The following is a 17,678-nucleotide window of genomic DNA, read 5'->3' as shown; positions in this document are numbered from 1 at the left end:
GCAGCATGCATGCTGGCTATTTGTCATTCCTGCATTAGTTGAATATGTACCTATTCATATATGATAAGACAAGCATTTCCAACTAAAATAGTCACCCTTTACTGACCCTACTACAAATACCTCAAATGCTCACATTGTTCAGTCTGCCAAATATTATGCAAAAGTTCTTTGGAAGAAAGAAGATTTAATTCTTTCTCAAATACTAATACCACAGGAAATTATTATTTTTTTTATTCTCTGTAGAGTTTCCTAGTAAGTACTAAGGAGAATGGAGCTCTGGTCAGATAAGTTTTGCTGAGGAGTTAGAGGAGTAGGAAGAGTCCATGAAAAAAAGTAATTTTCAGAATGTACTTCGATCATTTCCATTCACATTTGCCTTAGTACTTTCTTGTGAAAGGTCTCTGTACTAGCCACTAGCTCTCAAACTATGTATGACTGAATGATCTATATTTTCTTTCAATTTATTCACTTCCAAGTCTCCTGTAATCCCACTTCTGACCCCACCACAAAATGCCAATTGTTCTTGCCAAGTTCAACAATGACAACATAGGGAATATAGTCAATAGTATTGAAATAACTGTATATGGTGCCAGGTGGGTACTAGACTTATCGGGGGGATTACTTTGTAATTATTTAAGTGTCTAACTACTATACTATACACTTGAAACTAATATAATACTGAATGTCAACTGTGATTGAAAAAAAAAAATGGCATCCAAATCAAAACTCCAAAGGAATCACATCAGTTCTCGGTTTTGGACTTCTCAACAGTATTTGGCATTGTTGGACATTCGATCTTCCGTAAAATATTACCATCCTATGGTTTCTATGACCCCTCTTATCTCCTTACTTACTTTTTCCATTTTCTTTGCTAGTTCTTATTCCTTCTCTATACATTTCTCAAATGCTGTTGAATGTCAAGCTGTACTATAAGCCTCTCATCTTCTCAGTTCTTATTCTCTCCTTTCAGTGGCTTCATTGACACGTACATGCTCATTATTCTCAAAGTCATATCTCTGAGACAGAACTCTCTCACATCTAGACATGAATATACACAGCCATCTACTTGATACCATCATATGTATATCTTGCAAACAACTCAACTTTAACATGTATAGACCTGAATCCCCCCGTCACCAAATGTTACTCTATTGTTACCTACCTGTATAAATGGCAGCACCTTCAATCTAGTTTCTCAAGAAAGAAATATGGGAGTCATCTTTAATCTCTGTCTTTCCCTCAATACATTTTATATATGTATCAGAGATATATCTATTTTTGATATATAATGGATATATATGTACATGTATACATATTTATATATGTGTATGTATGTGTGTATATACATATTTTCTTGTAAGTCATATGTACATAACGAAGTTTACCAAACTTTCCTTTTTCTGATTTCTTCCTACCATCTTCATTTCTGGGCTTATCTTTCACTACTCTCTACTTTTTTCTTTACTCACCATTAGACTTTTTTCAGTTCTTCACTCTCCCTAACCTCAAGACCTTCATATAAACTATTCCCTTTGCCTGAAATACACACACACACACACACACACACACACACACACATACCACTTTTTCCCCATATCTTTTCATTTTAAAATGAAGTGTGTTCATGGAAAATCTGAGATACAGTAAGGTCAACAAATCATTGCCCTTGAAAAGCCAGTTTTTATTCACAGTTTCCAAGAGAAAGAGACAGGACTCTGGTAGGGTTGTTATGAAGATCAAATAAATTAGTAGCGTAAAACAGTCCTGTTTGAGCATCTATTTACAGGTTCATCATCATTCGTTAAGGATTCCTCTTCTTTAAAATGCATATTCATATCTTTTTCATTTTTTATTGCTTGTTACTCGTTTTCTTACTGAGTTGTATGAGTTCTGTATTTATAGTACATACTAATTATTTGTCACTTTCTGAGTTGCAAATATATTCTCCCTGTCTATAGCATATCTTTATATGCTTATGGCATCTTTTGCTGTAGAAAATCAATTGTAAAATATCTTAAATCTTTCTCTTCATGTATATAAAGACATTCCCCCATATTTTCTTGTAAGTTTTAAATTTTGCTCTTCATATTTAGGCATTTTATTTGTGTATGGCAAGAAGCAGAAACTTAATATATTTTTTCCATATAAGTCATTTTCTTAGATTTATGATACCACTTCTATGATATATTGTTTAGGTATGTCTGTGAGTCAGTTTCTGGATAATCAATTCTATTAAGTTCAATAATTATGTTATTCAAACTATAAATGTTTCTCCTTGTGTAATATATTTTGAGGATATATTATCAAGTGCCTATATGTTTAGAATTGTTATATCTTTTTCACGAATTCTTTTATTAAGATATTAATCCTTTTTGTCCCTAATTAATTATTTTTATTTTAAAGTCCTTATGTCTGATACAATTATGGCTACACTGACTTTCCTGTGATTATTTTTCAGTAAATCTTTATCCACCCTTTTATTTTCAACATTTATGTATCCTTATAGGTTAGATGTTTCTCCTAAAACAAGAAGACACCTAGATTACATTTTCTAATGCATTCTGACCATCTTTGCCTTTAAATGGAGAGTGTAGTCAATTTACATTTATTGTGATGAATGTTACATTTGGATTTATTGCTTCCATATTATTGTGTTCTTCATCTTTTTTTATGCTTTTTTTTCCTACTGTCTTATCTTCTTTCATATGATTGTTTTCTTCATTTTCTCCTTTCAGTATTTTAGAAGTTCTACATTCTATTTGTCATATTTTAGTGATTATTCTTAAAATTTAATCAAGGAGAGTTGGCTTAATCCATTGCCCTTCTTCCGAATAATAAGGGAACTTGGAATCCTTATTCATGTTGTTATGTTTCAGTTCACCTTATTTGTAATGCCAATTAGTCATTGAAATTATATTGTCAATGTCTTTTTAGATCACCAGTTAATCATTTGTTCCATATTTTTTTCTGTACCTCATACCCTCCTTCTGGGTTGATTTCCTTCTTACAGAATATTTCCTGTATAAGTTCTTGCATGGAGTACATGAGTAATTAACTGCATTTTTGTCATTGTTGTTTTACTTTGATCTGAAAATGTCCTTTTTTAGTTTCATTCTTGAACAATACTTTAGTGTGGATATAAAATTCTAAGTTGATAGTGATTTTCTCTCAGCACTGTGAAAATAAAATTGTATCCTGTCTTCCATTGTTGCCACTGAGAAATTGCCCTTCAGTCAAAATGTTCTTTGGTAGCTAGTTTTTCTCCATTGTCTGAAATCATTCCATTTGTCTTTGGAGTTCAGAGTTTCGTGTAATGTATTTGTAGGGGGGTGGTATTTAGTATGCTACAGACTCATTGCGATCTGAGGCTTTATGTCTTCATAAATTTTGGATAATTCTAATTATCTCTTGTAATATTGCTGTTCCTTTATTTTTCTGTGTTCTTCTTTAGCACTGCATTAGGAAAACATTAAGCTTTCTCCTGCTTCTGAGTCTCTATCTTTTTCATCTCTTTCTCTGTTTTACATTCCATGTGATTTCTTCATCTCTTTTAGTTAACTAATTTGTCTTCAGCTTTGCCTAATATTCTATGTAACCCACCTATAGAGTTTTAATTTCAATTATAAACTATATTAAGATCTTGTTTGCCTGTCTGCAAGTTCTATTTGTTTCTTTAGAGAATTCTGGTCTGATTTGATAATGCCCTTTACTTTTCTCATATTTATGATTTCTCCTTTTATGTCATTAGCCATTCAAATATATTTACCTGTAATTTTATTATATAAAGTTTTTGAGGATGTTCTTCTTGTTCTGCCAATTCTATTACCTAAGCAAAAGGGGTCTGTCTGCCTGCACATGTCTGAGTCAAGGAAAAAATACATGCAGGTTTTGCAGCAAAGAAAGTAAGGTTCATTGGAGTTGCAAGTCCTGGAAACACAGGCAAGCTAATGCTCTTAACAACCTGCCCCGCTTCCCCAGGTATCTTGGAAGTACAAATTATATAGGGAAAAATCAATCCTCATGTTAACTAAGGGATTTGGGGGCGTGGGTGCTACTGATTGGATAATTGAACCGGGCCGGGGTAATTGATCATTATGTTTGTTTCTGGAATCAGCCATGGCTCAATCTCCTCTGGTCCCGTGCCAGGGGATTGTTCTCCCTTGATAAGCCTGGAGCTGAAACACCTCTACGGCTAAGATGTTACCCTTAATATAATTGAAACTTATTGTCCCCATGATTAAAAACCTGAGGCTCAATAAATCTTATGCCCTAAGACTTAACGATTAAAGGAGCAGTCATAACAATGGTAGAAGGTAGAAAAAGCAAGTAAGTCATAATGCAATTACCTGGGCAAAACCAGTTTGAATTAGAAAAAATCATATTAAAGAAATTAAATAAAGTTTATGTGAGGTTGCAATTCTAGCTCATGATGTATTCTTTACCATTGGGATTGTATCCTTATCTTTAATCCACTTTAGAACTAGGATCCTATGCAGCCTGGATTTAACACACATATTGCCAGAGCATTTGTTTCTACCAGACGCTCAAGGAGAATCAGCAGAACATGGACCATTTTTTTTTTTTTTTGGTCAGTTATATTAAAGAGAAAACCACAGGCCCAAAATGGTATCACTCATGCTAAAAGCCCATGATACAAAACCTAGATTTAATACCTGATCCAATTGCAGTTCCAACCTATCCCAGAAATGTAATCTTAATCAACCAATCTGGAATTTTCTGGTCAAGCACCAATAACTTATCTGTCAAGTAGACCCTCTCTATCTTCTTCCAAAAACCTTTTCCATTTCCTTCCCCCCAATGTCCTGGCATAAAAATAATTCTTTCTTTTCTTTTATTAATGGCTCCCTTGCCCCACCCTATAAAAACATTCCAGTTTGTACAACCCCTTCTAGATGATAGATGGGATGCTATTTGAATCATGAAAAGCTTTAAAAAGCCAGTTAGATCTTCAAGTTTATGCAGTTGATTTTTTTTAAAACAATTTCTTAAAGTTCTGGTACCATGATAGTAGTATAAATGCAAATCAAAAACTTTCATGCAGCCAGGCTCATGATTATGAATTCTTTTTTCCTTCCTGACCTAGACCTCTGAGACAAAAAAAAAAAACTTCTTTATTTTTCTTTTATGAGATGATAAGCAGATTTTTTTCTTTCCAACCCATGCTTTCACTGAGGATTTAGTTTGTTGAGAATCTTGGCCTTAGTCTGAAACCTCATGTCCATCTCTCTATTTTGCACTAGCCCAAGCCCTCATCTCCAGAAACTAAATGCTAAAACTCAAGCCTGTTGTATATTTGAGTGTTTACTCCATAATATTCATGTTTTTTATTTTTGGTCTTCCAAGATGTCTCTTACTTTCATGTGACCTCAGCTTTGCATTTCAAATAGAATTTATTATATTTTTCTAGCATTTCTGATTGTTTTATTTAAAAAGTTTTTTTTAATTAAAAATTTTTTTTTAATTGTTTAAGCTTTCATGTTGCTAGAAATGGAAGTTATAATTATTTCTTTATTGTCCGCTTCTCCTTTTAAACTGCAAGATCCATAAGAATGGCAAGTGTGAATCTTGGCCATAGCAAATTTCTGAATCTAAAAATAGTGCCTAGCACAATATTTATTAAGTAAATATTAAGTATCTGAAATGAATATTATAGCAGAACTGGCAACTGAGATGAGAGAAGGAAGCCTAGAGTGAATATGAGAGCATCAAAACCAAATTTGGCTAATGCAACTTTTCAGAAAAGAAGGCATCCAATGTTCAGTAGAGGAAGTAATTTACATGGTAATTTGCATAGAAGGAAGTAGAAATTGATGTTAGATAATTAAGCCATTAGTCAAATTATCAAGGTTTGTGATGAATATCTGTGGTTAACTGAAATGGAGATAAAAGCTTAACATATGACTATAAAAGTTAAAATGTGATTTTGTAGCCAGATGAATGGATGCAGGTACCAGAAATTTAGCTTGAGCCTCTAAGCCACATAACTTTGGAAATTCAGCCCTTCATAACTTTAATGAGATTAGAGGGGGGAGAAGATTTGTGAAGTCTAATAATAGCTAATACTTATAGTACACTTACTGTACGCTATGTATTCTTTCCAAAAGTTTTGCACATATTAATTTATGTAATCTTCATAAAAACCCATTTTAATGTGAGGAGACTTAGATACAGAAAGATTAAGAAATAAATAGTTTACCCAATGTCAAACAGTAAATGGCAGAGCTGTTGTTATTCAGGCTCCGGCATTCTGACTTCAAAGCCAGCTATACTGAATAGTGGGTACAATGTACTATGCATTGAAATAAAATATTTGTGAGATTGCATTGTGATATATCATTAAGAGGCAAACACTGTTATGAGAATCTGTTCTAAATTTAAATACCTCACATGAATTTTTTAATGTTTATTGAGGAAGAATATATAAAGAAAAGAGCAGAAAATTATCATACTTATTCATTTAAAAATATCTTTATGGTTTTCAGGAAAGATGGTAATGGTGTGATAGCAGATATTGTTATGAAATTTAAATTCTCTAGAAATAATAATGGAGCATCGATGAAAAGCAGAATTGAGTCTGTTATACAACAAATGCAGAATAACTCTGGAAACTTGGAAATAAACCTTTCAACTGAGATAACATGCAAGTACCATTTTTACATACCATTTTATTTCACTATATCCCTCAATTTAACCAGTTATAATTCATGTTTTAATTTAATGAGAGACTGACCTTGTTTTTTCCCTTTGTAATTAAACTTCATGAAAACAATATATTATAAATGTATAGCCCTCTAATATAAAAATTCTAAAATTTAAATAACCATTTAGCATTCATATAGTAAATTTTATTTGCTAGATATAATGTATAGCCCTCTAATATAAAAATTCTAAAATTTAAATAACCATTTAGCATTCATATAGTAAATTTTATTTGCTAAAATTGTTTTATTCATTTTCCTTTTCAATACTCCTTATGAGGGATGTTGTTGTCAGATGTTCAATTTGTAGGTATGTTACAGAAATGATAAATAGCTGTACAAGGTCAGAGAACAATTTAATTAATAATCCACCTCACCTAAAACAGGGCATGCATTTGGAAGTTATCTGGTAAATACTTGTAGAATAAGGAAGGAAATTAGAAAATTTAGCAATATCTTTATCTTCTCTCTGAAAATCATGTATACCTCAGCCTCTTTTATTTTTTTATTTTTTGCCTTTTTTCCCAATCTTATATAAAAAGTTAACACATCTATTAGAAAAAGTTTAGCAAAATTTATGCCAAGATAGTAACAATTATGGGGATTATGAACTTCAGATTCAAATACTATCCAACTACATATTTCTACCCAGATGGCCCAAATATATTCAAAAGTGAGCTCACCTTTACACCCTACTCCTAGTCTACTTACCACTGCAACCTGCTCTTCTTCCTTCCTCCCAATATAGGATAAAGGCGCCAATACCCACTCAGTCTGCCAGGTTAGAAATCAAAGTTGAAAATCCTTCATTTGGCCTACAATGCATAGCTTAAAGGTTATTTCCTCACGGAAGCCTTTTGGGATCCTTCAGACTAAGTACGCTCTGTGTGCTCTGCTTTCACACTATTTAGCATGTTTCCTTTATGGTAATGTTATCACATTTAAGTACCTAAGCCTGTCTTGAATCCATGTCCATTTTCTTACATCCCTACTGCTATCACTCTGGTCCAAACTAACATCATTCTTAAACATCTGCACGAGTTTCCATATTACTCCCCTTATATACTTTCTTTACCCTTTCCAATCTATTGTCCATATATTGATCAAAAAAATATTTTACAATACAATCTCACTTAAAAGCCTCTCACAGATTCCCACAAACATACTCCACCCTTGCCCACACACACCCCTGTAAGTAGGATACCATATTTCCTGGTTTGCCCAGGACAGTTTTAGTTCATGCCAATTGTCCAAGAATCATTATTAATATTGCTCCCTAAGTATCTTGGTTTGAACAATAAATGATATGGCCATCTCATCTAAAGCACTGCATGATCTGGTTCATACTTATCTCTCCAGCCACTTACACCACTCTCTTCCTCATTCACTGTAATCTAGCCACACTTACATTTTCTGCAGCTGCCAAGCTCCTCTCTCTTCTACCTCAGGGACTTTGCATACATTGTTCCAATTTGTTATAACACTTTCTAGATCACCCTTGTGCATCCTTCAGTTCTCAAAATTATTGCTTTCTAATGTAAGCCTTTTCTAACTTCCATTACTCGGTTATTTACCTTTGTCACAGATTCCTTCATTAACCTTCTTAACATTTATCACAATGGAAACTACGAAATTATTTGCGTGACTTTTGTACTGATTGTCTTCATCCTACTCTGTAAGCTTCCTAAAGGCAAAACACAGTCTGCCTTGTTGATCTAGCATCTAATAGATACTCCATTAATATTCGTTACATGACTAATAGAAAAGAATTACTTAATATGTCCCTAGAATTTAAGGACATTCTTTCAACTTTGTCATGTACTACTAGCTTAGTAAACCGTGATTTTCTTATGATAAGCTCAAGATTAAAGGATTTTGATGGCTCCCACTCTGGACTGGTATTCAATCAGATTGTTTACCAACACTTAGGAAAAAAATTTGAAATCTTTTGGTAAACAATCGCTGCACCAGGTCCACAAAGTTGTTTCCTCAGCCCCTCCAAATCCTCTCATTCCTATCCTAGACTCCCAGCTCCTCCCCCCTGCAACTAAAGAGTTAATGCTTAGCACAGAAAGGATCTCCAAGACACTGCTGCAGCACCATGGCTGGTTGTATCCTTTCTGACTGGCTGGCATTCATATATTATAGTTTGTTTAGTCCTCAAATCGTATACTTTTATTCTTTCCACTCAGAAAAGCTAGATAATTGCCAAGGTTGTTAGGGGAATCAGGATTTGAAGTTGTCTCTTATTCAGAGAGGGAAAAAGCAGTGGTCAGTTCTTTTCATTTTCTGCCTCCAAAAGGTGTTTTGGCTCCTGTGACACTTACAAAGCAGATATAATACCCAAGCCCTGTTAAACTTCTGGCAGCAAATAAGCTTGCATAAATTGATTTTAGAGAGCATAAAAACCTGTCTGAGAAGTTTAGGTTTATCTAATAGGAAATAAAAAGCTAATTTCTCATTGAAAATTTTCAAACAGGGAAGGATATGATGTGACATACATTTTTAGAAAAATCAGTCTGAGAAAGAAGAGGTAGATACATTGAAAACAAAGTAGAAGCAGGAAATGCAGTTTGAAGGTTTTGTAAGAGTGTAGATAACAAATGATGAAAGCACAAACTAAAGTAGTAGTCATGGGAATGAGGAGGATGGGGCTAATTTGAAGGAGAGATAAAGGTTAGAAGGTACAAAATCTGGAAACCAATGAGATGTGGAAATGATAAGAAAGGAAAAGTTAAAAGATCATTTCAGATTTCTAGCTACTGGTGGAAGTTGTGTCATTACTGAATGAGGAGCATAGGAATCTGTATTTTAATAGCCCTATGATTCTGACTGTGATTGTCTGAGGACTATAAGAAATTACAGTATTGATCTTACTCTCACTCTTTTTTTTTTTTAATACCAGCAATTACTGACCAGGATACAGTAATTATGTTCACTCAAGGTAAGTTTTAAAATTATTTTATAAATACGGTTTACCAAAATATAAAGAGTACATGTTCAAATCATTTGTGTTCTTTGTCAAGGCAGTGTCTATTGAGGTGGTATCTTTATTTACAGTTCATTTATGTGGGTTGTTGTTGAAACGTTGCTGATTCCATTGGTCTGTGGAGTGATGTTCAGATTTTTCCCTCCTTTTTGAAGAAAGAAGAAGTAGTGGTATTTCACCCATTGAGTTTGATCTCATGAAAAATTTAGGCAGCTTTAGGAAGCTTTTCTTGCCTTGGTTCTATGGTAGCATTTCTGTAGATGTGGAAATTATGTTTGGTGACACCATTTATATGGCTTCTCCTAACCACTAGAATAGCTTGCTTTGTTGTGGATTTAGGTTAATCATAAAGTACAATTAAAAATTATAAAAATTATTGTCAGTTTTTTGTCTATAACCTAAAGGAAAAGTCATTACTTTCCAATGTCGTTCTGTATACTCTTAGGCTAGGACAGCATAAATGGTAGAAACATCAGTCTGCTGATAAAATATAGTTAGAAATTAGTTCAATGTACCTAGACAGCTGGTCTATCTCAGTTACTTAAGTGACATTTACAAGATAATGCTACCTCTATGGGTGTTTTTAAACTTCATTATATATTTAGTCCATGCTTCCTTTTAATAAAAATTTACTTAAGCAAATTACTAGAGAATTTGGTTGGAGGATGCAGCAAAGGAACCTATGTTCCCTGTGTATTCGTGACAGAAGTCTGGTCCTCCTCCATCTGAGAAGACTGTTTAAAAAAAATGCCTTTTGATGGTTGTCCTATTGAAGAAGTGTCACTACTTTATAGCTAGTCCAGCAATAGAAATTATTGGTGATGATGTACCTCTAATTTCTTAGTAATAGACTAAACAAGAGGAAATAAATCATGGGAATAGGAGTTTAGAGGAATTAAGTGATCAGCCCACCCCAGCCCATTTCAGCTTCGCCTATTGGAGTGCTCACGGGCTCTCTTAAGATATTTAAATAAACCTCATGTAGATACTTAGAAAATGCCTCCTGTCACCCTTGAGAATATTGTATGGTAATTCCTTTTCAAGTTTCTTTTAAAGTAATTCCTTGCAAGTTGCTAAGAGTAGATCTTAAGTATTCCCACCACACACATGCACATATACATTCTCTCGCACATGCACACACACACACACACACACACACACACAATAAACTATGTGAGGTGATGAATGTGTTAATTATCTTGATCTTGGTTATCATTTAACAATGTGTATGTATATCAAATCATCACATTGTAAACTTTACATATATACAATTATATTTATCAATTATTCCTAAATAAAGTTGGGGAGGGGGGATGCAGCTTCTGACTTATTCTCTGGTGTGGGTCTAAGAGTCAATATTTTTTTAGCTTTGAGGTATAATCAACAAATAAAATTGTAGGATATTTAAAGTGTACAATGGCATGCTCTGATACACACACACGTATACACACACACATATATACACATATATAGTAAAAATATTCACCCATCTTGTTAATTAACACATCCACCACCTCACTTTTTTTTTTTTAGGCGAGGCAACCCTTGGTTGACCTCACTTAGTACCAGGACCTTGTTGGCTTACAATCTCTTATTGACTTATTATTATTTTTTTTTTTTTTGCATACCACAACACCTGGTCTCCCATCCAAGTACTACCCAGGCCCGAGTCTGCTTAGCTTCCGAGATCAGATAGGATTGAACTTGTTCAGGGCAGCATGGCCATAGACTACCACCTCACATTTTTACTTCCTCTTTTTTTAGAAAGAACATTTAAGGTCTACTCTCTTAGCAAATTTAAATTATATAATACAGTGTTGTCAACTATAGCCACCATGTTAGACATTAGATCTTCAGACATTATTCACCTTATAGCTCAAAGTTTGTACCCTTTTACCAAATTATCCATATTTCACCCACCCCCCAAGCCTTGGCAACTACTATCTACTCTGTTTCTATGAGTTTGACTTTTTTTTAATAAAGATTTGATATATAAGTAATAACATGCAGTAGTTGTCTTTGTCTGGCTCATTTCACTTAGCACAATATCCTCCAGGTTCATCTATGTTATTGCAAATGACAGAACTGTCTTCTTTTTTAAGGCTAATATTCCATTATTCCATTATGTGTGTATGTGGGTATGTGTGTGTGTATATACACACTACATTTTTTTGATCCATTCATTCACTGAGATACATAGTTTCCACACAGCATCAACATTTCTAATAAGCTCCCTGGGGATACTCATACTGTAGGTCCAAACACTACACTTTGAAATATAAGGCTACAGAGAAGACGGAAATTTCCTAGTGAACTGGTGGCCTGAGCTGGGATAACCAGCACTGACCTATCTTAACCTCCACTCATGAGGAATTCCAGAGAACTATGAAGCTGTTCCAGAATTTAAAGTCACATGTCAATTAAGCTCAGAAAAGTTCTCTAAAATGCAGTTTATAGGCAATAATAGTCACATAAGTACTCTAAAAAATATAGCATATTGCTTATGCTTTTAGAAAGGCTACCTATCCTGGGGAAGAATATATAAAAGATAGAAAAGTCATAAAAGATGGAAAGACTTTTACAACATCTCCTGAAAGTAAATGAATCATGATCTTCCCAACATATTAATGTTCTTTTCTCATTAGAATGTGGAGTCCGTCCAGACCTAATGACATTGTCTGAAGAGAGAGTCATGGGAGGCATCAAAGCTGAGAAAGGAGACTGGCCATGGCAAGTCAGTCTACAGTTGAATAACATTCATCATTGTGGAGGCATCCTGATCAGTAACAGGTGGATCCTGTCAGCAGCTCACTGCTTCAGAAGGTGAGGCCACAGCTACTTACCCATCTGGAACAATTAGAGGAGACAAATACATGAGAACTCTGCCCATATCCTCAAGACTAAACATGACTAGATTAAGTCAGAAATAATTCAATGCAAAAAAAAAAAAAATGAGTATTTTATTCTATTTATGATAGCAAAATTTTTTTTCTCCTTCAGCTTGATAATTCATTCGTATGTCTCTGTTTTAGGTAATAGTATATGATTATGGCAAAGAACAAAGATTTAGATGTTAGTATGTTTAATTTAAATCCTAGCTATGAAAGTCAGGAAATTTATTGAACCTCTGTAAGCCTCTTTTTATTATTTTTTTTTCAAATTAAGAACAAATAGGGACATGCTGTTATCTATGTCTTACTGTTTCTGGTAGGATTAACATAGATAAACATATGTTAAATGTTAGCAAAATGAACTGTTGCAGGAAATTTGCACATTATATCATGTAAGCAAACAACAGACTACAGCTGATCTCAGACTGCCCTATGCCATTAATTTATTCTTTTGAAAAATTATTAAGTACCTATTATGAGCACAATGTTATATGTTATAGAAGCTAATTAAACAAACATGGAACAATAATGATCAATTAATTATAGGGAGTAGCATAAATAAAATGAATTTCAGCAACTTACAGAGAATTCTTCACTCTGTGAATAAAGGCTATTGCTAACACTAGAGTAATAAACTGCCATTGGATAGTAGGATACATAAACTTTTCCTATTGACATAATGAAACAGTCCTACTGCTTATAACAGAAGGACTTTAGACTTCCTGGACCCAAACATTGCTGGGAACTAAACTCAAAAAGTTCACTCAGAAAAGTGATGGTGAGCTGAACTCAGGTGTGTCTCTGATCATACCTATTCTCTTTTCAGACTCTTTCAATAACCACTGTCTAAAATCCAACCTTCTTTCCACACACCGAATTAGATCAATTCAGACTTAATTCTCAAAGCATGAACCTTGAGCTCCACCCAGATTATATTAGTCTCTTCCCCTGGACTCTGTCTACATTTTCCCACTTATGAACATTTGCTCAATATGCTTCTTTTCTTTAAAATGTTAATATCCCTTCTAAATCTCCATTTTTCCTATTGAAATTCTGTAACATCTTCACTATTTCTAAGAAGCCTTTTACAGATTTGAGGATACTGCCTCATAATACAGTGCCTGTCACAAAAGTGTTAAATTAAGAGGGAGTAAAGTTTAATAAGACTAGTGTACAGTTTCTGAACAAAAGTTTTAGGAAGCCCCAAATTATTCTGAATTTTTCTTATGGCTATCTTATAATAATATTTTTTTACACAGTGAATAAATTTGAAATTGCTGATATCAAGAGTTATCAAATTTTTTATTTAGACTGGCACATTTATTAGTGTGTCTCAGAAAACATAAGAAACAAAATTTGAAAGAACATTTCAGTCTTCATTGCCACCTGAAAAGCCAGGGAACAAGAATGGCACTAATTGATTCAATCACCCCTGACTGTGGGAACAGAAATATAAATACTTGGACGTAATATAATAATATAAGTACTTGGATGTAATAGAAACAGTACTGGACCCTAAGCCTTATTCAGATTCAGTCACCAAAAGCTAAGTAAAGAGTATCACTACAATGATAGCCAGTTTATAAATTGGCTATCCAATGGTAACCAAAGAAATCCATGATTTTAAAGGTTTAGAACATCTTTGAACTTTGCCACCCCAAATCCTTCTATTCATTACCGTAACTTATACATGAGAACCAACAAACTACATGAACCTTGTATCGGCACCCTCCCTGTAGACCTGATTGTCACTGAGAACCCACCAGTGAGGATTTGTTTGGGACATGACCAGCCTTACATCAAGATACAAAGAAGTGATGAGGCCCTCATAGAAAGGAAACTTGAATTACCACTTCCTCTATGACACCTTCTCTGATACTCTCTTCCCTCCCTTACCTTGTTCCCACAGAAATTCACTTATCTATCTTTAACAGTAGTCCCTGTGATTTGGTAGTTTGTCTCTGTTAGTCTCCTCCATTAGTGTGTAGAGCTGCTCAAGGACAAGACCATAATTTTTTATATTTTTATTCACATAGACTCATATTATTTCTTATACAAAGTAGATACTTTGTAATGACTTGTTGAACTATAATTAATAAAAATAATAGTTGCCTTTATTGAGTGCTTACCTTGTGCCAAACACTATTTGTCTCAATTAAGAACACTGTGTGAGACGGTATCATCAATTACATCTTGTGCATTAAATAAACTGAGAATTAGAGATTTTAAGTTACTTGCCCTAAATAATGCTGCTAATACGCAGCACAGCCAAGATTCAAATCTAAATCTAACTGGTTTCAAAACTATGCTCTATTCATTTGGAGGAATGAAAGAAAGGGAGGAAAGCAGGGAGAGAAGGTAGTAAAGAAGAATATCTTTTAGAATTTTCACTATAAAGACCTTGCACAAAAGTTCAATGTAAAAAATTCGTGTACTTGCTTGTTGTCAAAATTTTTTTCTTTAGTGAACTAGCATTCACTGAGAAGCTACTGTACCTTGTACAAGCATTTCCTGGATATATAATTTTTATTTTCTGTATCAACTACATTATCTATATCTAAACTCAACAAAACTCCTAAGTGGTTATTTGGTTTTTATTCAACATTTTGTATTTATTCAACCTTAGGAGCATGATGAGTTAATGAACTCTACAATTTACAGATCCTTATTTTCACCAGTCTGTACAAGACCTTTCTCTCATTTTTTTTTAATTCCTACCTGGATCCTACTTCCACTGTCCTCCCTGCTCCCAAATGCCTCATACTAATATTTGACATGTATCTTTAAATATGCAATTATCAATAGGTTTAATTTTTTTTTTTGGCATGTATGTGTACATTCCTTTAATTTATATAAGTAGCACTGTGTATAATGTCTCAGATTGTTCCTACTGTTTTGGTTCAACCCTTGGAGTTTTAATCTGGTCCACCACTGAATCCAACATATTCCTTTAACTAGTAGTTTGCTCAAACTTCCCGCTGCCACAAAAAGCATGCACATACACATACACACACACCTTTATATGTGCCTTTCTATAAACCTTTGAGAATCTTTGAAATATGTACGCAGAAGTACATATGCAGTTTGCCAAATATACTAGAATGCTTCCCAGAAGATAACAACCAGTAACGCAAAGAATTTGAATTTCTCCTCACCAACACAATATTATTCTACTTTTTCAATTTTTGTCACTCTTATGATTATATATTAGATGCTCATTATTGTTATAATTTCCATTTCTCAGCTTACTAATGAGTTTGAGTATTTTGTCACATCTATTAGCTGATTAGGCTTACCCTTCAATGAATTGCCTGTTAATATATTTACCCATTTTATAATTATTTTTCTGTTCATTTATTAGTGGTTTTAAAGACTTTTTTCTGTATTTTCTACATAAGTTTTAGAGAGTAAACATTGCAAGTATTTTCCTATGCTTTCTCACCTGTCTGATAAACCTGTATATGGTATACTGAATTTTGAGTCCATGAAATTCATCAATTTTTAACCTATGTTTTGTGTTTTGGGAGTATGATTAAAAAGCTCCAATTTCTGGGTCACAAAGATAATTCCTTACATTTTTTAATATTAGTGTGGGTTCGCTCTCACACGCGCACGCGCACTCTCGTTCGCATGCGCGTGCTTTCTCTCTCTCTCTCTCTCTCTCTCTCTCTATATATATATACATGTATATATACAAACAAACATATATGCACCAAAGTCTTCAAAAAGCATCACACTTAGTGTAGAAAAATTATTCCTTAATAAGACAGAAGTCTTTATCATCACTACTATTTAAATGGAGCTTCTGGCTTAAGACAAGGAAAGGAAAAAAAAATAAGGATTGGGAGAAATGAGTTAACATTAAAGTGGACATTATTTCAGACTTCTTAGTTGTTAGAATGGGACGATGTAGGAAAGGGAGAAATCAAAGAGATTTGTGTTATACTAGTTATCATCAAAGTATCAGAATATTCTCATTAGAACATAAAAAAATCAAGATGTTCACCAACCTAAGACATATTTTCTAAAATCTTTGTTTCTTTAGAGAAAGGATCACTCATGGTACCAGTAAAGAGTTAAACTTTACTAGCTATGTAATACAGAAATATATAGCAAAGAGAAGTTTATTAAATAGTTCTTAGACAGTGGTGGGGCATGACAAACACAAAATCCAAATATTTGAAATTCTAACAAATTTCTTATCCAAATCCATGTTTTCATATATATTTTTTTAGCCACCCTGATCCCCATACATGGACTGCTACCTTTGGTATTTCTACAAAGTTTCCTACGCAGAGAATAAGAATAAAGACTATTTTAGTCCATAAGAATTATAACTCTGCAACTCACGAAAATGATATTGCAGCTGTGCAACTTGACAGAGGTGCCGCCTTTACCAAAACTATCAATAGGGTATGTCTCCCAGAGGCTACCCAAAATATTTCAGCTGGTTCCACTGCTTACGTAACTGGATGGGGATCGCAAATAAATGGCGGTAAGTGTCTCTGGAAAAATAAAACAACGACGACAACAAAATCTCCTGATACTTCTATATATATATATATATATATATATATATATATATATATATATATATTGGGAACACCTGAAGGACAGATTCTATGGACAGAATCATCTTACATTCTGGTCATCCTAAACTAGTTATTCCTGAGTTTCTCCAGCAAAGCAAAGCAATGACCTTAGAATATATGGGGAATTCTCAAACACGGTAACAGGGAAATGTAAAATAAAGTGATTAAAAATATGAGTTCTTCAATGTTGTAGAGACTTTATAGGACTCAAATGACTTCCCTATAAAGAAAATAATAATTTTTTAAAAGAGGATTGGCGAGGTATTCTCTAAGGGTTTTAATATCCTTTAAGGTATTAATAGACATTTAAAGTATTCTAGGATAAAATGAATCCTGCCTGGAGCAAGAAACTCTAAGTGTACATAAGCATTTCTCAGACCTGTTTAGTGAATGAATAAAATGGAAATAAATATGAGGGCAATGAGAGAACAAAGTGGGCCAAGGGGAAAATAAGAGTATCAATCAGGGAGTGGAAGAATAGCATTAA

General features: G+C 33.7%; 1 protein-coding gene across 1 annotated transcript in view; it reads left to right on the top strand.

Annotated features, from left to right (window-relative positions):
• TMPRSS11D (transmembrane serine protease 11D) overlaps positions 1-17,678 on the top strand; it is a gene marked incomplete at its 5' end in the record, with an annotated part of 34,914 nt that overhangs the window by 14,246 nt on the left and 2,990 nt on the right. The window contains 4 exons of the mRNA XM_039845334.1: positions 6,504-6,661; positions 9,625-9,663; positions 12,354-12,531; positions 16,835-17,094. Of these exons, the coding sequence (XP_039701268.1) occupies positions 6,504-6,661; positions 9,625-9,663; positions 12,354-12,531; positions 16,835-17,094 (635 nt within the window). The remainder of the gene's footprint in view (positions 1-6,503; positions 6,662-9,624; positions 9,664-12,353; positions 12,532-16,834; positions 17,095-17,678) is intronic.

Source organism: Pteropus medius, unplaced genomic scaffold, assembly GCF_902729225.1.
Source record: "Pteropus medius unplaced genomic scaffold, Ma_sr-lr_union100, whole genome shotgun sequence".
NCBI classification, from domain to species: Eukaryota; Metazoa; Chordata; class Mammalia; order Chiroptera; family Pteropodidae; genus Pteropus; species Pteropus medius.
This window is presented reverse-complemented; position numbering and strand designations above follow the sequence as displayed.